Source organism: Entelurus aequoreus, linkage group LG14, assembly GCF_033978785.1.
Source record: "Entelurus aequoreus isolate RoL-2023_Sb linkage group LG14, RoL_Eaeq_v1.1, whole genome shotgun sequence".
Taxonomy (NCBI): Eukaryota; Metazoa; Chordata; class Actinopteri; order Syngnathiformes; family Syngnathidae; genus Entelurus; species Entelurus aequoreus.
Window position 1 is genome coordinate 56762143 of NC_084744.1, and position 26841 is coordinate 56788983.

The 26841-nt window shown below is 38.0% G+C and overlaps 1 protein-coding gene across 1 annotated transcript in view; it reads right to left on the reverse strand.

Moving 5' to 3' along the window:
- Nucleotides 1–21875, reverse strand: part of col6a2 (collagen, type VI, alpha 2) — a 39146-nt gene extending 17271 nt beyond the window's left edge. The window contains exons 1-18 of the mRNA XM_062070285.1: nt 21666–21875; nt 10876–10994; nt 9513–9613; nt 5797–5940; nt 2128–2490; nt 2028–2048; nt 1887–1952; nt 1696–1794; nt 1583–1609; nt 1423–1449; nt 1263–1307; nt 1134–1187; nt 993–1055; nt 864–926; nt 739–792; nt 633–668; nt 488–550; nt 65–127 (exon numbers count right to left, since the gene is read on the reverse strand). Coding sequence (XP_061926269.1) covers nt 65–127; nt 488–550; nt 633–668; nt 739–792; nt 864–926; nt 993–1055; nt 1134–1187; nt 1263–1307; nt 1423–1449; nt 1583–1609; nt 1696–1794; nt 1887–1952; nt 2028–2048; nt 2128–2490; nt 5797–5940; nt 9513–9613; nt 10876–10951 — 1365 coding nt within the window. The 5' untranslated portion in view covers nt 10952–10994; nt 21666–21875. The remainder of the gene's footprint in view (nt 1–64; nt 128–487; nt 551–632; nt 669–738; nt 793–863; nt 927–992; nt 1056–1133; nt 1188–1262; nt 1308–1422; nt 1450–1582; nt 1610–1695; nt 1795–1886; nt 1953–2027; nt 2049–2127; nt 2491–5796; nt 5941–9512; nt 9614–10875; nt 10995–21665) is intronic.
- Between the last annotated feature and the right edge of the window lie 4966 nt (nt 21876–26841).

A 26841-nucleotide genomic window follows, 5' to 3' on the forward strand; every position in this document is an offset into this window, starting at 1 on the left:
TAGAAAGTTGCAAAATGCATGAAAGAAATTAAAGGAAGCTGAGAGATAATCCAGATCCTCTCACCTTTGATCCTTTGTTTCCTGATTCGCCTGGAAGCCCCCTCAGGCCTTCTGAACCCATTTCACCCTAAAGATAGAGCACAATTATTATCCAGTTTAACAATGTACTCTATTAACAATACATCACACACGGGCCCTTTGATGTCACTGGTTCAAATCAGTTTATGGGGTTTACAGCTGGACCCAGGTTCAATTTCAATGGAGTCATTTATCTTATTGGTTGCAAGTATGCATACAAAAAGGAGGTTTGGGTAATGGACTGTTGAGTGGAACATTGCCAATAAACACATGAAGAAAAGTTGGCCTTGATGTGCACACCTGAATAAACAGACTGCCCCAAAGTGTAAAGTAAACAATAGTTGATTAAAATGGACACAAATGATACATGTGTGAAAGCAGCCTTAACGTCTTGTCGTTAATGTCAAACCTTTTCTCCGTTAGGCCCATCTGGTCCTTGAGCACCTTTGGTTCCATAATCTCCTCGCCTTCCCTAGAAGACAAGAACCGGTACAAACCTTTAACCAACGCAAAGACGGAGACATAAACCAAAATAGTGGATTGGATGGTCTTACTGGCTCTCCTCTAGTCCCAGGAAGTCCAGGAGTACCCTAAAAGATATATATTGGTTTATAAGAGCAAATTAATTAGATATGTTTTGGTAGTGTTTGGTAGTCTTACAGAAGTTCCTTTCTGTCCAGGTTGGCCAGGTGATCCAGAACTTCCCCTTTCTCCCTGTGGACGATGTGTACAAGGTTTTACCCAAAACATAAGTCATTTCCTGTACTAGCTATTTGGTTCATTACCTTTGGTCCACCTTCACCAGGAGGGCCAGAAGGACCAGATCTTCCAGGACGTCCCGGATCTCCCTAGAGACAAACAAATAATAACAATAAGTAGTCGGCACGGTGATTCAGTTTCCGCCATTGTATTACCTTATCTCCGGCAGTTCCAGCCAGACCATATTCACCAACGTCTCCAGTGTGACCATCCGAACCCTGCAGGTGTCAAAACACACATTTTAGGAGGCCATACCACCTTCGGTCTGGAAGATGTCATTGATAATGCGGTCGTACTCTGTCGCCTGAGTCTCCTTTGCAGCCAGGAGAACCGATCCGTCCGATTTTACCCTGTAAGGAAAGGCGATAGGACAATCAGAAAATGGACTAAACAAAGACAACTACTAACTGTTGCAGGTCGCTTACTTTCTGTCCGTCTGTCCCATTGCGCCCTGCGATACCGGCTACACCCTGATGACAAAGGAAAGAGGCAAGTGGGAAAACGAATCAGAACAATCCACAATGAACAACGGGAGGGAGACTAAACGTGTTAAAAGGATATAATCTAAAAGAAAGTAAGACATACCTTTTTCCCTTGAGTGCCCAGCTCTCCCTGTAAAGAAACAAGCCATTCAAGGTCATTGGGGTACGATAATCCTTCGTTTACCAATTTGCTACAGACATTTATCCAGTATTTATTGGATCGCCTTCGTAGCAATTGATTATGATAACATGTCAGGACTGACCTTGTCGCCTTTCAGACCCGACTCTCCCTACACAGGTTAAAAAAGGGAGAGAATCAGAGATAAAGTTTTCATATCACAAATAAATATTGGGATGTATAAGATTGGTGTCTTACTTTAATACCAGGCTGACCAATGGGTCCTTCAATACCTGGGTCACCCGGGCGACCTCCCAGTCCTTTCGGACCTGGGTCACCATTGTCTCCCTTGGCACCCTGCATTGAAAAAGAAGGCCAATGAATGGGTGCATGTGCATGAAAGTGACATAAATTGAGGAGCATGAAAAGTAGAAGTAGGTAAATCTCACTTTCTGTCCTCTGTGGCCTTTTGGACCGAGTGGGCCGGCTGTTTCAAGGCAGGACACTTTGTAGCACTTTGGTATTGGACGTGAAGGGAACAGTTAGTGAAGCGTTCTGGAAATCCATATCTATGGTTTTGTTTGACTTACCTCTACGTATGATAGATGTTTCTGTGAAAAGACAAAAGACAGTGTAATCAGGGAAGGAGGTTACAGGCGGGAATCGTGATTGTGGGTTTGTGTTAGTTACAATGGTCTTAATGATGCGGTCGATGGTGTCCGTCTGGATCACAGCTCTGCCCGAGCTCAAGTCCACAGCCATGAAGTCCCTCCTGTAGACTGTCGCTGGAGTGTTAGCAATCTCCCGGAGTCCAGTCTCATCGATGTTCTTGGAAGCCGCCACCACAAAAATGCGGATGCCCTCGTCCCGAGCCCTTTCCGCCGCCACTTTGATGCCCCCGCATGGGTTGCCGGTCACGTGGCCGTCGGTGATGACCACGGCAAACCTCAGAGCGTTGGGGTAGAAGGGCGAGCGTCGCATTTCCTGGGTCATGTTGGTGAGGGCGCAGTCCGTGTAGGTGCCCTTCCCGAGGTAACGGATTCCCCTGACGCCCTAGAAAGAGTTAAATGACCGCTTGTAAAGGGGACCACCAGGTTCTTACAAATCCAGAGTCAGCAATTTAACATAAAATGCTACACAGCAACCAATATTTTTATGGACAACTTCTTGTGTGACTTCTTGGTGAAGGACTGATATTTTCTTGAAAGAGGCATTTGAAAATGTTCGATTTAAAGCAGTTAAAACCTTGACCATATCAGTACAGTCATGGAACAGACTGCGCAAGGAACTAAAAGGTTGTACCAATGACGAGCCTGTTTAAGACGCGGTATAAGAACATTTTGTCTACAGGGTATATAGAGTATATAGAGAATCTCAGTGTCTGTTATTAATTATCCTGGATTCATTCATTTACAGTACTATTGATTACTACAAACCAGTGTCTGATATCATTTATTGTGAATTAATTAATTTACAGTATTATTGATTAATTCAAACCAGTGTCTGATATAATTTATTGTGAATTAATTAATTTACAGTATTATTGATTAATTCAAACCAGTGTCTGATATCAATTATTGTGAATAAATGTATTTACAGTATTATCGATTGCTATATACAAACCAGTGTCTGATATAATTTATTATGAATTCATTCATTTTCAGTATTATTGTTTGATAAAAAAACATTGTCTGATATCATTTATCCTGAATTCATTAATTTACAGTCTTATTGTTTAATTCAAACCAGTGTCTGATATCTATTATTGTGAATGAATTAATGTACAGTATTGTTGATTGCTACAAACCAGTGTCTGATATAATTTATTGTGAATTCATTCATTTTCAGTATTATTGTTTGATAAAAAACATTGTCTGATATCATTTATCCTGAATTCATTAATTTACAGTCTTATTGTTTAATTCAAACCAGTTTCTGATATCAATTATAGTGAATGAATTCATGTACAGTATTATTGATTGCTACAAAACAGTGTCTAATATAATTTATTGTGAATTCATTAATTTACAGTATCATTGTTTAATAAAAAAACAATGTCTGATATAATTTATCCTGAATTCATTAATTTACAGTATTATTGATTAATTAAAACCAGTGTCTGAAATCATTTTTTGTGAATTCATTCATTTTCAGTATTATTGTTTAATAAAAAAACAATGTCTGATATAATTTATCCTGAATTCATTAATTTACAGTATTATTGATGAATTCAAACCAGTGTCTGATATCTATTGTGAATTAATTCATTTACAGTATTATTGTTTAATACAAATACAATGTCTGATATCATTTATCCTGAATTCATTAATTTACAGTATTATTGATTAATTCAAACCAATGTCTGATATTAATTCTTGTGAATTATTCATTTACATTATTGTTTAAGAAAAAAACAATGTCTGATATAATTTATATCAAATTAATTAATTTACAGTATTATTGATTAAGTCAAACCAGTGTCTGATATCAATTATTGTGAATTAAATAATTTACAGTATTATTGTTTAATTAAAAAAACTATGTCTAATATAATTTATCCCGAATTCATTCATTTACAGTATTATTGTTTAATTCAAACCAGTGTCTGATATCATTTATTGTAAATTCATTAATATTTAGTATTATTGTTTAGTGAAAACTACAGTGTCTGATATCGTTTATCCTGAATTCATTTATTTGCAGTATTATTGATTACTACAAACCAGTGTCTGATATCATTTATTGTGAATTCATTAATTTACAGTATTATTTATTACTACAAACCAGTGTCTGATATAATTTTTTGTGAATTCATTAATTTACAGTATTATTGATTACTACAAACCAGTGTCTGATATAATTTATTGTGAATTCATTAATTTACAGTATTATTAATTTACAGTATTATTGATTACTACAAACCAGTGTCTGATATCATTTATTGTGAATTCATATATTTTCAGTATCATTGTTTGATAAAAACCCAGGTCTGATATAATTTATCCTGAATTCAATCATTTACAGTATTATTGTTTAAATCAAACCAGTGTTTGATATCATTTTTGTGAATTCATTCATTTTCCGTATTATTGTTTGATAAAAAAACAATGTCTGATATAATTTATCCTGAATTCCTTAATTTACAGTATTATTGTTTAATTCAAACCAGTGTCTGATATCATTTATTGTAAATTCATTGATATTTCGTATTATTGTTTAATGAAAACTACAGTGTCTGATATCTTTTATCCTGAATTCATTTATGTACAGTATTATTGATTACTACAAACCAGTGTCTGATATCCTTTATTGTGAATTCATTAATTTACAGTGTTATTTATTACTACAAACCAGTGTCTGATATCATTTATTGTGAATTCATTAATTTACAGTATTATTGTTTAATAAAAGACAATGTCTAATAACATTTATCCCGAATTCATTAATTTTCAGTATCATTGTTTGATAAAAACCAAGGTCTGATATAATTTATCCTCAATTCAATAATTTTTTTTTTTTAAATCAAACCAGTGTTTGATATCATTTTTGTGAATTCATTCATTTTCCATATTATTGTTTGATTAAAAAAAACAATGTCTGATATTATTTATCCTGAATTCCTTAATTTACAGTATTATTGTTTAATTCAAACCAGTGTGTGATATAATTTATTGTGAATTGAGTCATTTACAGTGTAATTGATTAATTCAAACCAGTGTTTGATATCATTTTTGTGAAATAATTCATTTTCAGTATTATTGTTTAATATAAAAAAAGTCTGATATCATTTATCCTCAATTCATTAATTTACAGTATTATTGTTTAATTCAAACCAGTGTTTAATATCGTTTTTGTGAATTAATTAATTTTCAGTGTTCTTGTTTGATAAAAAAAAAACAATGTCTGATATAATTTATCCTGAATTCAATAATTTACAGTATCATTGTTTAAATCCAACCAGTGTTTGATATCATTTTTGTGAATTCATTAATTTTCCGTATTATTGTTTGATAAAAAACCATGTCTGATATTATTTATCCTGGATTCCTTAATTTACAGTATTATTGTTTAATTCAAACCAGAGTCTGTAAATCCATTGATATTTAGTTTCATTGTTTAATGAAAACTACAGTGTCTGATATCGTTTATCCTGAAATCATTTATTTACAGTATTATTGATTACTACAAACCAGTGTCTGATATCATTTATTGTGAATTCATTAATTTACAGTATTATTGATTACTACAAACCAGTGTCTGATATCATTTATTGTGAATTCATACATTTTCAGTATGATTGTTTGATAAAAAACAATGTCTGATATCATACATCTCTGAAGGCGTATGAGTGTGACTTACACTGATGAAATCACTCTTGGAGCCCATGCGGCTGAACACCTGCTGTGTCTGGGAGAAGTGCAGTCCGCCGATATTCCAGTTGATTCGCACGGCGCCTTGAAGGTCGGCGTCCTCCAACCGTTCGGCAAAGCGCTCACTGAAGATCTGCAAAGACAGTAAAGCGCAACATCATTTATCATAACGTCGATTTCTGGATAATTGTGTGATGCTCCAAAACATTCACACATATGCTTTTCTGCACCCAAATTTATGTATTTATCCAACTTCTTCTTCTCCTCCAGATTTTGGCGCGCCCCACCTTCCACGTTTTTCACCCGATTTAAACCGTTCCAACTTCAAAGTGTTCAGCCTATTCAGGAATCGCGAGCTTTCCCTTGAAAAATTCCCAAAATTCCAAGATTTCCCAGAATTCCAGGTTTTCCGGGACATTTTTCCCCATTCAAAATGAATTGGCCATTTTTCAAACTTCCACCATTTCCACATTTTTCAACTGATTAAAAATCATTCCACCTTCAACACATTTCACCATTCTGGAAATTCAAACTTCCCTTTTTCCAAGTTCAAAAAAAATTCCAGGATTTTCCAGAATTCCTGCTTTTCCAAAGCCTTATTTCAACCCTTTTTTTCTGGCGACTACTCCTTCCACATTTTTCAACGCATTTTAACCGTTTCACCGTCAAAACATTCCTTTTAATCAGGACAAAAAACAAAATTGTTTTTCGAACTGGAAAAATACCCTGTTTTCCCGAAATTCCAGGAATTCCATAATACCATTTCTCGATTCACTACTTCAACATTTCTCGACCAATTTGAAAAATTTCATCACCAACCATTTCAACTCATTCAGACCATTCAAGCATTTTACAATTTTTTTTAAATTCCCAGCTTTTCCCGAAATTTCCATTTTTTCTGAAATTCCCATTGAAATCAATCAGAAGTTCTTCAAACTTCCACAATTCCCACATTTTTCATCTGATTCAAACGGTACCAACTTCAAAATATTCAGCCTGTCCAGGAATTGTGTGCTCCACTTAAAAAATTACAACAAAAAAATTCCCAGATTTCCCATAATTTCATTTTTTTTTTGCATTTTCCCCGTTCAAAATGAATTGGAAATTTTTCAAACTTCCACCATTTCCACATTTTTCAACTGATTAAAACCATTCCACCTTCAACACATTTCACCATTCTGGAAATTCAAACTTGAATTTTTCCAAGTTCAAGAAAATTCCAGGATTTTCCAGACATCCTGGTTTTCCAAAGCCCTATTTCCACCCTTTTTTTGTGGCAACTACTCCTTCCACATTTTTCAACGCATTTAAACCGTTTCACCGTCAAAACATTCCTCTTAATCAGGACAAAAAACGAAATTGTTTTTTGAACTGGAAAAATACCCTGTTTTCCCGAAATTCCAGGAATTCCATAATACCATTTCTCAATTCACTACTTCAACATTTCTCGACCGATTTGAAAAATGTCAACACCAACCATTTCAACTCATTTAGACCATTCAAGTATTTTACCATTTTTTAAAAATTCCCCGCTTTTCCCGAAATTTCCATTTTTTCTGAAATTCCCATTGAAATCAATCAGAAGTTCTTCAAACTTCCACAATTCCCACATTTTTCATCTGATTCAAACGGTACCAACTTCAAAATATTCAGCCTGTCCAGGAATTGTGTGCTCTACTTGAAAAATTACAACAAAAAAATTCCCAGATTTCCCATAATTGCATTTTTTTTTTTGCATTTTCCCCGTTCAAAATTAATTGGTCATTTTTCAAACTTCCACCATTTCCACATTTTTCAACTGATTAAAACCATTCCACCTTCAACACATTTCACCATTCTGGAAATTCAAACTTGAATTTTTCCAAGTTCAAGAAAATTCCAGGATTTTCCAGACATCCTGGTTTTCCAAAGCCCTATGTCCACCCTTTTTTTGTGGCGACTACTCCTTCCACATTTTTCAACGCATTTTAACCGTTTCACCGTCAAAACATTCCTCTTAATGAGGACAAAAAACAAAATTGTTTTTTTGAACTGGAAAAATACCCTGTTTTCCCAAAATTCCAGGAATTCCATAATACCATTTCTCGATTCACTACTTCAACATTTCTCGACTGATTTGAAAAATTTCATCACCAACCATTTCAACTCATTAAGACCATTCAAGTATTTTACCATTTTTTTTAAAATTCCCAGCTTTTCCCGAAATTTCCATTTTTTCTGAAATTCCCATTGAAATCAATCAGAAGTTCTTCAAAGTACCACAATTCCCACATTTTTCATCTGATTCAAACGGTTCAAACTTCAAAATATTCAGCCTGTCCAGGAATTGTGGGCTCTACTTCAAAAATTCAAAAAAAAAAATTCCCGGATTTCCCATAATTTTTTATTTTTCTTTGCATTTTGCCCATTCAAAATGAATTGGCCATTCTTCAACCCCTTCAAACCATTCTATCTTTAACATATCCAACTCATCCTGGACATTCAAACTACCATTTTTCCACATTCAACACATTTCCAGGAATTCCCGTTTTCGGTAACCTATTTCCACCCTTAAGTTCGACTACTCCTTTCACATTTTTCAACCCATTTCAACCGTTCCACCGTCAAAACACTCCTCATATTTAGGACAAAAACCAAGTTGGTCAAGGAACTAGAACAATTCTCGGTTTTCCCGAAATTCCAGGAATTTCTCAATTAAAAACTATTACCAATTCAACATTTCTTGACCGATTTAAACAATTCCAACACCAACTCATTCAGACCATTCAAGTATTGTACCATTTTAAAAAAATTCCCCGCTTTTCCCGAAATTTCCAATTTTTCTGAAATTCCCATTGTAATCAATGGGACATTCTTCAAAGTTCCACAATTCCCACATTTTTCATCTGATTCAAACGGTTCCAACTTCGAAATATTCAGCCTGTCCAGGAATTGTGTGCTCTATTTCAACAATTCAAAAAAAAAAATTCCGGATTTCCCGTAATTTCCTCTTTTTTTTTTTCCATTTTCCCCATTCAAAATGAATTGGCCATTTTTCTAATTTCCACAAACCATTCTACCCTTAACATATTCAACTCATCCTGGACATTTAAAGTACCATTTTTCCACATTCAACAAATTTCCAGGAATTCCCGTTTTCGGCAACCTATTTCCACCTTTAAGTTCGACTACTCCTTTCACATTTTTCGACCTATTTCAACCGTTCCATCGTCAAAACACTCCTCATATTCAGGACAAAAACCAAGTCAGTCAAGAAACTAGAAAAATTCTCTGTTTTCCCGAAATTCCAGGAATTTCTCAATTAAAAACTGTTACCAATTCAACATTTCTTGACCGATTTAAACAAATCCAACACCAACCAATTCAGCTCATTTAGGAAATTCATGCTCTTAATCATTTTCAAATAAAAATCCTGCTTTTCCCAAATTTCCAGGAAGTTCCCATTGAAATGAATGTGACATTTTTTCCAAGTTGCACAAATCCAACATTTTTCAAACTATTCAAACCATTCCCACATCAACACATTCCACTCATCCTGGACATTCAAACTAACACTTTCCCAAGTTCCAAACCAAATTCCTGTTTCCCTGGAAATTCCAACTCTTCCACTTCCTTTTTGTCTCATGCTAATAATAATAATGTAAACATGTTTTTGGGATAGACGAGTGCTACGATAAATGCAAGGATTGCTGTTAATAGAATGACCTTGATGCTCTCCACGAGGGATCCGGGTGGTGTCTCCTGCAGGGCGATGGTCTCAGACGTGTCGATGGTGAAGTACACGTCGATGGGACACTCTCTCTTCTCTGCAGGGTTAAAGAAAAGTGTGTTGGACAAACCCCAAAACAAGTGAAGTTGGCACGTTGTGTAAATTGTAAATAAAAACAAAAAACAATGATTTGCAAATCCTTTTCAACTTATATTCAATTCAATAGACTGCAAAGATAACATATTCAAAAAGCGACATCAGTGTGTAAAGGATATCACCACATGGGCTCAGGAACACTTCAAAAAGCCACTTTCAGTAACTACAGTTCGTCGCTACATCTGTAAGTGCAAGTTAAAACTCTACTATGCAAGGCGAAAGCCATTTATCAACAACACCCAGAAACGCCGCCGCCCTTCGCAGGGCCCGAGCTTATCTAGGATGGACTGAGGCGAAGCGTAAAAGTGTTCTGTGGTCAGACGAGTCCATTGTCATTATAACTTTCCACCACCAGGGGGAAATATTGGGTCGGGCCATAATCAGTACCCGACCTTAAAGCCTTGTTTCAGTTTCTACTGCAAGGGATTTCGGGATTTCACCATCTACGGTCCGTAATATCATCAAAAGGTCCAGAGAATCTGGAGAAATCACCGCACGTAAGCGGCAAGGCCGAAAACCAACATTGAATGCCCGTGACCTTCAATCCCTCAGGCGGCACCGCATCAAAAAGCGACATCGATGTGTAAAGGATATCACCACATGGGCTCAGGAACACTTCAGAAAACCACTTTCAGTAACTACAGTTCGTCGCTACATCTGTAAGTGCAAGTTAAAACTCTACTATGCAAGGCGAAAGCCATTTATCAACAACACCCAGAAACGCCGCCGGCTTCGCTGGACCCGAGCTTATCTAAGATGGACTGATGCGAAGTGGAAAAGTGTTCCGTGGTCTGACGAGTCCACATTTCAAATTGTTTTTGGAAACTGTGGACGTCGTGTCCTCCGGACCAAAGAGGAAAAGAACCATCCGAATTGTTCTAGACGCAAAGTGTAAAAGCTAGCATCTGTGATGGTATGGGGGTGTATTAGTGCCCAAGACATGGGTAACTTACACATCTGTGAAGGCGCCATTAATGCTGAAAGGTACATACAGGTTTTGGAGCAACTTATGTTGCCATCCAAGCAACGTTATCATGGACGCCCCTGCTTATTTCAGCGAGACGATGCCAAGCCACGTGCTACAACAGCTTGCAGTCTATTCAATTGAATATACGTTGAAAAAGATTTGCAAATCGTTGTATTTTCTTTTTATTTGACGAATTACACAACATGCCTACTTTGGGTTTTGTGTTTTGTACTTACTGCTGCACTCAGGGGCCTGGGCGTTGCTCAGGGCCCCGAAGAGAAAACACAGTGCCACGATCTTCAAGCCCTCCATCTTCTTCTTCTTCTTCTTCTTCTAATTCTTCTTCTTCGCCGCTCTGACACACATAGGGCCACAAAATATAGTTCAGTCAACAAGCACAACATCTCATTTTGTGTCTGGCACTGTCAAAGTCTGCACGTGAAGATGGTTAAAAAAAATGTCAAATTGGGGGCCAAATTTAGAGAAAAAAAATGTGTCCGGGGTCCGGTATGTCTATTTTTTTAGGAAGACTAATACAAAACCTCACAATAATGTCTGATTGAATGCTAAAAACTTGACAGACCGCCTTAAAAAACGGAATGGAATTTTACATTTTTTAGTCGGCATGTGGTTCAAAAATGTCAAATTGGGGGCCAAATTTAAAGAAAAAAAATGTGTCCGAGGGCCGGTATGTCTATTTTTTAGGAAGACTAATACAAAACCTCACGATAATGTCTGATTGAATGCTAAAACATGACAGACCGCCTTAAAAAACGGAATGGAATTTTACATTTTTTAGTCAGCATGTGGTTAAAAAATGTCAAATTGGGGGCCGAATTTAGAGAAAAAAAATGTGTCTGGGGGCCGGTATGTCTATTTTTTTTAGGAAGACTACAAAACCTCATAATAATGTCTGATTGAATGGTAGAAACATGACAGACCGCCTTAAAAAACGGAATGGAATTTTACATTTTTTAGTCAGCATGTGGTTAAAAAATGTAAAATTGGGGGCCAAATTTAGAGGAAAAAAATGTGTCTGGGGGCCGGTATGTCTATTTTTTTTAGGAAGACTACAAAACCTCATAATAATGTCTGATTGAATGGTAGAAACATGACAGACCGCCTTAAAAAACGGAATGGAATTTTACATTTTTTAGTCAGCATGTGGTTAAAAAATGTAAAATTGGGGGCCAAATTTAGAGGAAAAAAATGTGTCTGGGGGCCGGTATGTCTATTTTTTAGGAAAACTAATACAAAACCTCACAATAATGTCTGATTGAATGCTAAAACATGACAGACCGCCTTAAAAAATGGAATGGAATATTACATTTTTTAGTCAGCATCTGGTTCAAAAATGTCAACTTGGGGGCCGAATTTAGAGAAAAAAAATGTGTCTGGGGGCCGGTATGTCTATTTTTTTTAGGAAGACTACAAAACCTCATAATAATGTCTGATTGAATGGTAGAAACATGACAGACCGCCTTAAAAAACGGAATGGAATTTTACATTTTTTAGTCAGCATGTGGTTAAAAAATGTAAAATTGGGGGCCAAATTTAGAGGAAAAAAATGTGTCTGGGGGCCGGTATGTCTATTTTTTAGGAAAACTAATACAAAACCTCACAATAATGTCTGATTGAATGCTAAAACATGACAGACCGCCTTAAAAAATGGAATGGAATATTACATTTTTTAGTCAGCATGTGGTTCAAAAATGTCAAATTGGGGGCCGAATTTAGAGAAAAAAAATGTGTCTGGGGGCCGGTATGTCTATTTTTTAGGAAAACTAATACAAAACCTCATAATAATGTCTGATTGAATGCTAAAACATGACAGACCGCCTTAAAAAACAGAATGGAATTTTACATTTTTTAGTCAGCATGTGGTTCAAAAATGTCAAATTGGGGGCCGAATTTAGAGAAAAAAAATGTGTCCGAGGGCCGGTATGTCTATTTTTTAGGAAAACTAATACAAAACCTCACAATAATGTTTGATGGAATGCTAAAAACATGACAGACCGCCTTAAAAAAAAAACGGAATGGAATTTTTTATTATTTAGTCAGCATGTGGTTAAAAATGTCAAATTGGGGGCCAAATTTAGAGGAATTTTTTTTTTCTGGGGGCCGGTATGTCTATTTTTTAGGAAGACTACAAAACCTCACAATAATGTCTGATTGAATGCTAAAACATGACAGACCGCCTTAAAAAATGGAATGGAATATTACATTTTTTAGTCAGCATGTGGTTAAAAAATGTAAAATTGGGGGCCAAATTTAGAGGAAAAAAATGTGTCTGGGGGCCGGTATGTCTATTTTTTAGGAAAACTAATACAAAACCTCACAATAATGTCTGATTGAATGCTAAAACATGACAGACCGCCTTAAAAAACAGAATGGAATTTTACATTTTTTAGTCAGCATGTGGTTCAAAAATGTCAAATTGGGGGCCAAATTTAGAGAAAAAAATGTGTCCGGGGGCCGGTATGTCTATTTTTTAGGAAGACTAATACAAAACCTCACGATAATGTCTGATTGAATGCTAAAACATGACAGACCGCCTTAAAAAACGGAATGGAATTTGACATTTTTTAGTCGGCATGTGGTTAAAAAATGTCAAATTGGGGGCCAAATTTAGAGTAAAAAAATTTGTCTGGGGACCGGTATGTCTATTTTTTTAGGAAGACTAAAACAAAACCTCACAATAATGTTTGATGGAATGCTAAAAACATGACAGACCGCCTTAAAAAAAAAACGGAATGGAATTTTTTATTTTTTAGTCAGCATGTGGTTAAAAATGTCAAATTGGGGGCCAAATTTAGAGGAAAAAAATGTGTCTGGGGGCCTGTATGTCTATTTTTTAGGAAGACTACAAAACCTCACAATAATGTCTGATTGAATGCTAAAACATGACAGACCGCCTTAAAAAATGGAATGGAATATTACATTTTTTAGTCAGCATGTGGTTAAAAAATGTAAAATTGGGGGCCAAATTAAAGGAAAAAAATGTGTCTGGGGGCCGGTATGTCTATTTTTTAGGAAAACTAATACAAAACCTCATAATAATGTCTGATTGAATGCTAAAACATGACAGACCGCCTTAAAAAACAGAATGGAATTTTACATTTTTTAGTCAGCATGTGGTTCAAAAATGTCAAATTGGGGGCCAAATTTAGAGAAAAAAAATGTGTCCGAGGGCCGGTATGTCTATTTTTTAGGAAAACTAATACAAAACCTCACAATAATGTTTGATGGAATGCTAAAAACATGACAGACCGCCTTAAAAAAAAAACGGAATGGAATTTTTTATTATTTAGTCAGCATGTGGTTAAAAATGTCAAATTGGGGGCCAAATTTAGAGGAAAAAAATGTGTCTGGGGGCCGGTATGTCTATTTTTTAGGAAGACTACAAAACCTCACAATAATGTCTGATTGAATGCTAAAACATGACAGACCGCCTTAAAAAATGGAATGGAATATTACATTTTTTAGTCAGCATGTGGTTCAAAAATGTCAAATTGGGGGCCAAATTTAGAGAAAAAAAATGTGTCCGGGGGCCGGTATGTCTATTTTTTAGGAAAACTAATACAAAACCTCACAATAATGTTTGATGGAATGCTAAAAACATGACAGACCGCCTTAAAAAAAAAACGGAATGGAATTTTTTATTATTTAGTCAGCATGTGGTTAAAAATGTCAAATTGGGGGCCAAATTTAGAGGAAAAAAATGTGTCTGGGGGCCGGTATGTCTATTTTTTAGGAAGACTAATACAAAACCTCACGATAATGTCTGATTGAATGCTAGAAACTTGACAGTCCGCCTTAAAAAATGGAATGGAATTTTACATTTTTTAGTCAGCATGTGGTTAAAAAATGTCAATTTGGGGGCCAAATTTAGAGAAAAAAAATGTGTCCGGGGGCCGGTATGTCTATTTTTTTAGGAATACTAATATAAAACCTCATAATAATGTCTGATTGAATGCTAGAAACATGACAGACCGTCTTAAAAAACAGAATGGAATTCTTTAGTCAGCATGTGGTTAAAAAATGTCAATTTGGGGGCCAAATTTAGAGAAAAAAAATGTGTCCGGGGGCCGGTATGTCTATTTTTTAGGAAAACTAATACAAAACCTCACAATAATGTCTGATTGAATGCTAAAACATGACAGACCGCCTTAAAAAACGGAATGGAATTTTTAATTTTTTAGTCAGCATGTGGTCAAAACATTTCAATTTGGGGGCCAAATTTAGAGAAAAAAAATGTGTCCGGGGGCCGGTATGTCTATTTTTTAGGAAAACTAATACAAAACCTCACAATAATGTCTGAATGCTAAAACATGACAGACCGCCTTAAAAAACGGAATGGAATTTTTAATTTTTTAGTCAGCATGTGGTCAAAACATTTCAATTTGGGGGCCAAATTTAGAGAAAAAAAATGTGTCCGGGGGCCGGTATGTCTATTTTTTAGGAAGACTAATACAAAACCTCACATTAATGTCTGATTGAATGCTAAAAACATGACAGACCGCCTTAAAAAACGGAATGGAATTTAAAATGTTTTTACTGACTGAGAATGTACATGAAAATAAAGATTTAAAATATTTACTACGACGGCTAAAACACTGAATATTGACAACATATGTGTATTGTGTTTTAAAAAACAACAACTATTAGTTCATAGATATTCTCAGTATAGTGTAGAACTGGAAACCACACCCTGAAAATGATCACAATTCTATTCTGTGGTGCTTTGGAACCACTTTTTTTTCCTAATGAACTTTTCGGGTTACGAACTTTTCGGTTTACGTACTTTTAGATATGCGTTATAACGTTTCATTCATTCATTTCCTGCCATTTTGTGCTTGCTCGCACTGAAGAGGTTAAGGAAGCCCGCTCCGTACCATAGCAAGTTTTTAATTGTGATGAGACGACTAACCCGCGTTCAGCTGCGCCTTTTCCAAGAGCACATACCCTCCCATTCCCCCTCTGTCTGCTCCTTTCTCTCCTACCGTGAGCTACTTCTTTTGCCGATGTTAATGGATAAGTAGAGGATTTAATTAAAATGTAAAAAATATTATCGTACAATATGGTTGTTAAAATTAAGGGATTTTGTGATTTCTGATGGTTTGTGAGGGCGCCAGGCTTGTACGCTATACCGGTACAAACAAAGTACCGCGATACTAATGAGTTAAAACGGTACTATACCGCCATTAAAAAAAATACCGGTGTTTTTTTCCATCTGCATGCTGTGTTGTTTGTCAACACGCACACACAAAGCGCATACAAGCAGAAACAGAGCGGAGACGAAAAATTGCAAAAAAAACCCAGTAAATTCTACTGGTTAATAAAGAGCGCAGGTGAAGCGCAATATGGGGGTATTTATGCTTCAAAACACTAATAAAGGTGAGGATTTAATCACAGAAGCTTTCCGCCTGGTACTACTGCTTGACTTGCCTCCACTGAATATAGCTTAACATACATTTTGGACGGTAAAAAGTGCAAGGGACCAAAACTCCCTAAATGCCCCCAAAATTAAAAAAAATGCTCTAAAGGTTCAAAAAAAAAAAATTATCTTCCTTCCAAAGAACATTGACATAATCAATTGGATGAATAAAATTATCTATTTATTGTCAAATTCTCTTATATTAAAAAAAGGACACATGCATTTTCTGCAGGGACCTTCTGTAATCCCCATGTGATAATGAGGCCACTGGTTCTTTACTTACATTCTAACTGTTAGAATGCTAATATTAGCATTTTGGTTCGACTTGCACATATCGGCTGATTAGTCAGCTGTTGCCCTCCATTAATCTTTGAGCGATAAATGACAGCACTAATGAGCCAATCGTTGAGATTGTGGGCGGTCTAAAAAGAAACATGTTTTTTTCCGCCTGGTACTACTGCTTGACTTGCCTCCATTGAATATAGCTTAACATACATTTTGGACGGTGAAAAGTGCATGGGACAAAAACTCCCTAAATGCCCCCAAATTTCGCAAAATGCTCTTCAAATTCAAAGGAAAAAATACTCTTCCTTCCAAAGAACGTTTAAATCATCAATATGATGAATACAATTATCTATTTATTGTCAAATTCTCTTATATTAAAAAAAGTACACATGCATTTTCTGCAGGGACCTTCTGTAATCCCCATGTGATAATGAGGCCACTGGTTCTTTACTTACATTCTAACTGTTAGCATGCTAATATTAGCATTTTGGTTCGACTTGCACATATCGGCTGATTAGTCAGCTGTTGCCCTCCATTAATCTTTGAGCGATAAATGACAGCACTAATGAGCCAATCGTTGAGATTGTGGGCGGTCTAAAAAGAAACATGTTTTTTTCCGCCTGGTACTACTGCTTGACTTGCCTCCATTGAATATAGCTTAACATACATTTTGGACGGTGAAAAGTGCATGGGACAAAAACTCCCTAAATGCCCCCAAATTTCGCAAAATGCTCTTCAAATTCAAAGGAAAAAATACTCTTCCTTCCAAAGAACGTTTAAATCATCAATATGATGAATACAATTATCTATTTATTGTCAAATTCTCTTATATTAAAAAAAGTACACATGCATTTTCTGCAGGGACCTTCTGTAATCCCCATGTGATAATGAGGCCACTGGTTCTTTACTTACATTCTAACTGTTAGCATGCTAATATTAGCATTTTGGTTCGACTTGCACATATCGGCTTATTAGTCAGCTGTTGCCCTCCATTAATCTTTGAGCAATAAATGATGGCTTTACAGAGCCAATCGTTGAGCTTGTGGGCGGTCTAAAAAGAAACAAGTTTTTCCACCTGGTACTACTGCTTGACTTGCCTCCATTGAATATAGGTTAACATACATTTTGGACGGTAAAAAGTGCATGGGACCAAAACTCCCTAAATGCCCCCAAATTTCACAAAATGCTCTTCAAATTCAAAGGAAAACTACTCTTCCTTCCAAAGAATGTTGACATTATCAATTTGATGAATAAAATGATCTATTTATTGTCAATTCTGTTATATTAAAAAAAGTACAGATGCATTTTCTGCAGGGACCTTCTGTAATCCCCATGTGATAATGAGGCCACTGGTTCTTTACTTACATTCTAACTGTTAGCATGCTAATATTAGCATTTTGGTTCGACTTGCACATATCAGCGGCTGATTAGTCAGCTGTTGCCCTCCATTAATCTATGAGCGATAAATGACGGCACTACAGAACCAATCGTTGAGATTGTGGGCGGTCTAAAAAGAAACAGTTTTTTTCCGCCTGGTACTACTGCTTGACTTGCCTCCATTGAATATAGCTTGACATACATTTTGGACGGTAAAAAGTGCATGGGACCAAAACTCCCTAAATGCCACCAAATTTCACACAATGCTCTTTAAATTCAAAGAAAAAAATACTCTTCCTTCCAAAGAACGTTGACATCATCAATTTGATGAATACAATTATCTATTTATTGTCAAATTCCCTTTTCTTAAAAAAAGTACACATGCATTTTCTGCAGGGACCTTCTGTAATCCCCATGTGATAATGAGGCCACTGGTTCTTTACTTACATTCTAACTGTTAGCATGCTAATATTAGCATTTTGGTTCGACTTGCACATATCGGCTGATTAGTCAGCTGTTGCCCTCCATTAATCTTTGAGCAATAAATGATGTCACTACAGAGCCAATGGTTGAGATTGTGGGCAGTCTAAAAAGAGACAGTTTTTTTCCGCCTGGTACTACTGCTTGACTTGCCTCTATTGAATATAGCTTAACATACATTTTGGACGGTAAAAAGTGCATGGGACCAAAACTCCCTAAATGCCCCCAAATTTCACAAAATGCTCATCAAATTCAAAGGAAAAAATACTCTTCCTTCCAAAGAACGTTTAAATCATCAATTTGATGAATAAAATGATCTATTTATTGTCAAATTCTGTTATATTAAAAAAAGTACACATGCATTTTCTGCAGGGACCTTCTGTAATCCCCATGTGATAAAGAGGCCACTGGTTCTTTACTTACATTCTAACTGTTAGCATGCTAATATTAGCATTTTGGTTCAACTTGCACATATTGGCTGATTAGTCAGCTGTTGCCCTCCATTAATCTTTGAGCGATAAATGACGGCACTACAGAGCCAATTGTTGAGATTGTGGGCGGTCTAAAAAGAGACAGTTTTTGTCCGCCTGGTACTACTGCTTGACTTGCCTCCATTAAATATAGCTTAACATACATTTTGGACGGTAAAAAGTGCATGGGACCAAAACTCCCTAAATGCCCCCAAATTTCACAAAATGCTCTTCAAATTCAAGGAAAAAATACTCTTTCTTCCAAATAATGTTGATATTATCAATTTGATGAATAAAAATATCTATTTATTGTCAAATTCTCTTATACTAAAAAAAGTACACATGCATTTTCTGCAGGGACCTTCCGTAATCCCCATGTGATAATGAGGCCACTGGTTCTTTACTTAAATTCTAACTGTTAGCATGCTAATATTAGCATTTTGGTTCAACTTGCACATATTGGCTGATTAGTCAGCTGTTGCCCTCCATTAATCTTTGAGCGATAAATGACGGCACTACAGAGCCAATTGTTGAGATTGTGGGCGGTCTAAAAAGAGACAGTTTTTGTCCGCCTGGTACTACTGCTTGACTTGCCTCCATTAAATATAGCTTAACATACATTTTGGACGGTAAAAAGTGCATGGGACCAAAACTCCCTAAATGCCCCCAAATTTCACAAAATGCTCTTCAAATTCAAGGAAAAAATACTCTTTCTTCCAAATAATGTTGATATTATCAATTTGATGAATAAAATTATCTATTTATTGTCAAATTCTCTTATACTAAAAAAAGTACACATGCATTTTCTGCAGGGACCTTCCGTAATCCCCATGTGATAATGAGGCCACTGGTTCTTTACATACATTCTAACTGTTAGCATGCTAATATTAGCATTTTGGTTCGACTTGCACACATCAGCGGCTGATTAGTCAGCTGTTGCCCTCCATTAATCTTTGAGCGATAAATGACGGCACTACAGAGCCAATCGTTGAGATTGTGGGCGGTCTAGAAAGAAACCGTTTTTTTCCGCCTGGTACTACTGCTTGACTTGCCTCCATTGAATATAGCTTAACATACATTTTGGACGGTAAAAAGTGCTTGGGACCAAAACTCCCTAAATGCCCCCCAAATTTCACAAAATGCTCTTCAAATTCAAAGGAAAAAATACTCTTCCTTCCAAAGAACGTTGACATTATCAATTTGATGAATAAAATGATCTATTTATTGTCAAATTCTCTTATATTAAAAAAAGTACACATGCATTTTCTGCAGGGACCTTCTGTAATCCCCATGTGATAATGAGGCCACTGGTTCTTTACTTACATTCTAACTGTTAGCATGCTAATATTAGCATTTTGGTTCGACTTGCACACATCAGCGGCTGATTAGTCAGCTGTTGCCCTCCATTAATCTTTGAGCGATAAATGACGGCACTACAGAGCCAATCGTTGAGATTGTGGGCGGTCTAAAAAGAAACTGTTTTTTTCCGCCTGATACTACTGCTTGACTTGCCTCTATTGAATATAGCTTAACATTCATTTTGGACGGTAAAAAGTGCATGGGGAAAAAACTCCCTAAATTCTCCCAAATTTCACAAAATGCTCTTCAAATTCAAAGGAAAAAATACTCTCCCTTCCAAAGAATGTTTAAATCATCAATATGATGAATAAAATTATCTATTTATTGTCAAATTCTCTTATATTTAAAAAAAAGTACACACGCATTTTCTGCAGGGACCTTCTGTAATCCCCATGTGATAATGAGGCCACTGGTTCTTTACTTACATTCTAACTGTTAGCATGCTAATATTAGCATTTTGGTTCGACTTGCACATATCGGCTGATTAGTCAGCTGTTGCCCTCCATTAATCTTTGAGCGATAAATGACGGCACTCCAGAGCCAATCGTTGAGATTGTGGGCGGTCTAAAAAGAAACTGTTTTTTTCCGCCTGGTACTACTGCTTGACTTGCCTCTATTGAATATAGCTTAACATTCATTTTGGACGGTAAAAAGTGCATGGGGAAAAAACTCCCTAAATTCTCCCAAATTTCACAAAATGCTCTTCAAATTCACAGGAAATAATACTCTCCCTTCCAAAGAACGTTTAAATCATCAATATGATGAATAAAATTATCTATTTATTGTCAAATTCTCTTATATTTAAAAAAAGTACACACGCATTTTCTGCAGGGACCTTCCGTAATCCCCATGTGATAATGAGGCCACTGGTTCTTTACTTACATTCTAACTGTTAGCATGCTAATATTAGCATTTTGGTTCGACTTGCACACATCAGCGGCTGATTAGTCAGCTGTTGCCCTCCATTAATCTTTGAGCGATAAATGACGGCACTACAGAGCCAATCGTTGAGATTGTGGGCGGTCTAGAAAGAAACTGTTTTTTTCCGCCTGGTACTACTGCTTGACTTGCCTCCATTGAATATAGCTTAACATACATTTTGGACGGTAAAAAGTGCATGGGACCAAAACTCCCTAAATGCCACCAAATTTCACAAAATGCTCTTCAAATACAAAGGAAATATAGTCTTCCTAACAAAGAACGTTGACATCATCAATTTGATGAATAAAATTATCTATTTATTGTCAAATGTATTAAAAAGGTCCCATTTTCTGCAGGGACCTTCTGCAATCCCCATGCAATAATGCGCCCATCTGTGGCTCCCTCTAGAGGACAAACTAGGGACAACACATAGAAGTTGCGCCTGCAAATGGTTCACTACTCTTATTACTTAATGCCCAGGCCAGAAAAGTGACCGCACTGGTAAAAAAAACAAAAAAACATGCAAAGTTTGGAGAAAAGAGATAATAAAGGCCATGAAAAGAACTTAGTTTAAATTTAGTTGGAAGAGTCACAACTTTAGAAAAGACAGAAAAAGCAAGAGTGGTAAAGATCCATATTTCAGATGATAAGAGAGACAAATGGAATGCGCATTTCTGTGCGTAAAAGTGCCACTCACCCAAATTCTCTCCAACTTCAGAAGTGTTTGTGCGCAGCTGGTCCCGCGTGGATTATGTCCTCATTTCAACAGACGCGGAGAGGGGGAAAAAAAGGGGGTGAAACAGGGGAAAAAAAGCCCTTGGATACGCGCTTACTTTGCCGCAGAAGAGCCCTCGGTTCGCTCTCCTGTCCCGGTCCTGCCCCACCAGCTCGGCGCACTGATCCCTCCCTCCTGTGCGCGCACCCACCGGGCGTCCCCCGGCCGTCCGCTTGGGGGCGCCGTGGGTCTGCAGGAACACCTGACGCCACGACGGGGCCCTTTGCAAGTGTGGCTACTGTGGTCGGGAAGTGGGCCAAAGCTGCAGCTCGGAGTGTTAACCCCTTAACACACACACACACACACACACACACACACACACACACACACACACACACACACACACACACACACACACACACACACACACACACACACACACACACACACACACACACACACACATCAAGAATGCATTTAACGCTGCAGTAAGTCAAAGTCGGGGGGACGGTAAAAGAAGACGGGTGGCCAAAGTGAAGAGAGACCCGGATGCTGTTTTGCAGAATATTATTGCACAAAACCAGTGAAGTTGGCACGTTGTGTAAAACGTAAATAAAAACAGAATACAATGATTAGCTAATCATTTTCAACCTAAATAATCCAAAACCAACTTATTATAAGAAAATGGAAGAGTTTGGGAACAACAGCAACTCAGCCACAAAGTGGTAGGCCACGTAAACTGACAGAGAGAGGGGTCAGTGGAGGAATTATGGTGTGGGGTTGTTTTTCAGGAGTTAGTTCCAGTAAAAGGAACTTTGAATGCTCCAGGACACCAAAACATTTGACAATTCCATGCTCCCAAATTTGTGGGAACAGTTTGGAGCGGGCCCCTTCCTCTTCCAACATGACTGTGCACCAGTGCACAAAGCAAAGTCCATAAAGACATGGATGACAGAGTCTGATGTGGATGAACTTGACTGGCCTGCACAGAGTCCTGACCTTAACCCGATCGAACACCTTTGGGATGAATTAGAACGGAGACCGAGAGCCAGGGCTTCTTGACCAACATCAGCGTGTGACCTCACCAATGCGCTTTTGGAAGAATGGCGGAAAATTCCTACAAACACACTCCGCAACCTTGTGGACAGCCTTCCCAGGAGAGTTGAAGCTGTAATAGCTGCAAAAGGTGGACCGACGTCATATTGAACCCTATGGGTTAGGAATGGGATGGCACTTCAAGTTCATATGTGAGTCAAGGCAGGTGGCCAGGTGGGGGGGGTTGTTAAGTAAAAAAATATTCAGACTGAGGCCAGGGGGAAAAAAACAACGCAATAGCCATAGGACACATAAACATGTTACATAGAATCCACAGGACTTGCAACAGAGAGGAGGGAGTGCGGGCTACGGAGGAAGGCTGCTGCTCTCTAGGCGCTGCCCAGCTGTCCATCACCCCTAAGGCAGTGGTCCCCAACCACCGGGCCACGGCCCGGTACCGGTCTGCGGACCGATTGGTACCGGGCCGCACAAGAAATAAAAAAAAATAAAAAATAAAAAAATTATTAAATCAACATAAATAAAAAACACAATATATAAATTATATATCAATATAGATCAATACAGTCTGCAGGTATACAGTCCGTAAGCACACATAATTGTATTTCTTTAAGGGCAAAAAAAATATATATATATATATTTTTTTTAAAGATACACCCCCCCCCCACCGGTCCGTGGGACAAATTTTCAAGCGTTGACCGGTCCGCAGCTACAAAAAGGTTGGAGACCACTGCCCTAAGGGATTCAAGCGGTGGTGCCACGCCCACATACTACATAAATATGTAGAATGTGGGCGTGGCATTGTTCCAAACTTTACTTCGTTCACTTTGATCGCATTTTTGAGACACCTAACAAGCATGAGAACTCGCCAATTTTTGCAAGAGCGTCAGATCCACCGAAAAAGTTGATCTTTTCCGAGTCCCCAACACAAAGTTTCTAAATTGACTCTCTAGCACCCCCTTGAAAATAAACACAAATAGCCTCTGCCACCAATCGCTAAAGACCTCTATAATGATAAGATGTGTATAACAATAAAAGTCTCAAGAACGCATGTTTCAATACAAACAGAAGGTCGTCCATTTTTAGACCAAAAACATTGGTCGTACTTTAACGAACTTCTCTTAGGGACTTACCACTGTGTTACATGGCCTTTCCTTTTAACAACACTCAGTAAAGGTTTGGGAACTGAGGAGACCAAATTTTTGTAGCTTTTCAGGTGGAATTCTTTCCCATTCTTGCTTGATGTACAGCTTAAGTTGTTCAACAGTCCGGGGGTCTCCCTTGTGCTATTTTAGGCTTCATAATGCACCACACATTTTCAATGGGAGACAGGTCTGGACTACAGGCGGGCATCGTTTTGCTGAAATAAGCAGGGGCGTCCATGATAAAGTTGCTCGGACGACAACATATGTTGCTCCAAAACCCGTATGTACATTTCAGCATTAATGGTGCCTTCACAGATGTGTAAGTTACCCATGTCTTGGGCACTAATACACCCCCATACCATCACACATGCTGGCTTTTCAACTTTGCGCCGGATGATTCTTTTCCCTCTTGTCCACAGTTTCCAAAAACAATCTGAAATGTGGACTCGTCAGACCACAGGACACTTTTCCACTTTGCATCAGTCCATCTTAGATGAGCTCGGGCCCAGCGAAGCCGGCGGCGTTTCTGGGTGTTGTTGATAAATGGCTTTCACTTTGCATAGTAGAGTGTTAACTTGCACTTACAGATGTGGCGACGATCTGCAGTTACTGACAGTGGCTTTCTGAAGTGTTCCTGAGCCCATGTGGTGATATCCTTTACACACTGATGTCGCTTGTTCATGCAGTACCGCATGAGGGATCGAAGGTCCGTAATATCGCCGCTTACGTGCAGTGATTTCTCCAGATTCTCTGAACCTTTTGATGATATTACGGAGCGTAGATGGTGAAATCCCTAAATTCCTTGCAATAGCTGGTTGAGAAATGTTGTTCTTAAACTGTTCAACAATTTGCTCACGCAATTGTTGACAAAGTGGTGACCCTCGCCCCGTCCTCGTTTGTGAACGACTGAGCATTTCATGGAAGCTGCTTTTATACCCAATCATGGCACCCACCTGTTCCAAATTAGCCTGTTCACCTGTGGGATGTTCCAAATAAGTGTTTGATGAGCATTCCTCAACTTTCTCAGTCTTTTTTGCCACTTGTGCCAGCTTTTTTGAAACATGTTGCAGGCATCAAATTCCAAATGAGCTAATATTTGCAAAAAATAACAAAGTTTACCAGTTCGAACGTTAAATATCTTGTCTTTGCGGTCTATTCAATTGAATATAGGTTGAAAAGAATTTGCAAATCATTGTATTCGGCCGGCGGCGTTTCTGGGTGTTGTTGATAAATGTCTTTCGCTTTGCATAGTAGAGTTTTAACTTGCACTTACAGATGTAGGAACCAACTGTAGTTACTAAAAGTGGTTTTCTGAAGTGTTCCTGAGCCCACGTGGTGATACCCTTTACACACTGAAGTGGCTTTTTGATGCAGTACCGCCTGAGGGATCGAAGGTCCCGGGCGTTCAATGTTGGTTTTCGGCCTTGCCGCTTACGTGCGGTGACTTCTCCAGATTCTCCGAACCTTTTTGATGATATTACGGACCGTAGATGGTGAAATCCCTTGCAGTAGAAACTGATACAAGGCTTTAAGGTCGGGTACTGATCATGGCTCGACCCAATATTTCCCCCTGGTGGTGGAAATTTAATAACGATCATAACTTCTTCCTGAATATTTCCCACACTTTCTACATTGTCTCGTCAACACTGCCCCCCCTCCATTGTGGAACCATCTTGTTGTTGGAACACGAATGAAAGAAAACAGGATGAAAGGCAGACTCCCACACTCACTGGTATAAATCCACAGGCCCCCTCGTTAGTGTCCGGGGGGGGTCTGGTTGCAATTAGCCGGCGAAGTCAAAGACGTTTATTCGCCGGGTAAACGCCGACAGACCGTCCTTGAGTCATCTCGCCATGTTCACATGTGTGGCGGCGTGCTCATTTGCCCGTTGTTACACGCTCAAGTGTTCGCAGGCACGCCGGGAGGTCTACGGTTTTGCCACTTAATAACGTGTACATTTGGTTTAATGCGTGTGCTCCTACAGCGATCCATACTTTTAATGACACTTTCTACAAGGGCAAAAACTACTTCTACTAACTCTGGATCCAAATATCAAAGTCTTTCCCCAAATTCCCCGTTTTGGAGAAATCACTGCACGTAAGCGATGATATTACGGACCTTGTATCCCTCGGGCGGTACTGCATCAAAAAGCGACATCAGTGTGTAAAGGATATCACCACATGGGCTCAGGAACACTTCAGAAAACTACTGTCATTAACTAGAATTTGTCGCTACATCTGTAAGTGCAAGTTAAAACTCTACTATGCAAAGCGAAAGCCATTTATCAACAACACCCGGAAACGTCTTTGGCTTCGCTGGGCCCGAGCTCATCTAAGATGGACTTACGCAAAGTGGAAAAGTGTTCGGTGGTCTGACGAGTCCACATTTATAAGCGATGATATTACGGACCTTGTATCCCTCGGGCGGTACTGCATCAAAAAGCGACATCAGTGTGTAAAGGATATCACCACATGGGCTCAGGAACACTTCAGAAAACTACTGTCATTAACTAGAATTTGTCGCTACATCTGTAAGTGCAAGTTAAAACTCTACTATGCAAAGCGAAAGCCATTTATCAACAACACCCGGAAACGTCTTTGGCTTCGCTGGGCCCGAGCTCATCTAAGATGGACTGACGCAAAGTGGAAAAGTGTTCGGTGGTCTGACGAGTCCACATTTATAAGCGATGATATTACGGACCTTCGATCCCTCAGGCGGTACTGCATCAAAAAGCGACATTGGTGTGTAAAGGATATCACCACATGGGCTCAGGAACACTTCAGAAAACCACTGTCATTAACTAGAATTTGTCGCTACATCTGTAAGTGCAAGTTAAAACTCTACTATGCAAAGCGAAAGCCATTTATCAACAACACCCGGAAACGCCGCCGGCTTCGCTGGGCCCGAGCTCATCTAAGATGGACTGACGCAAAGTGGAAAAGTGTTCGGTAGTCTGACGA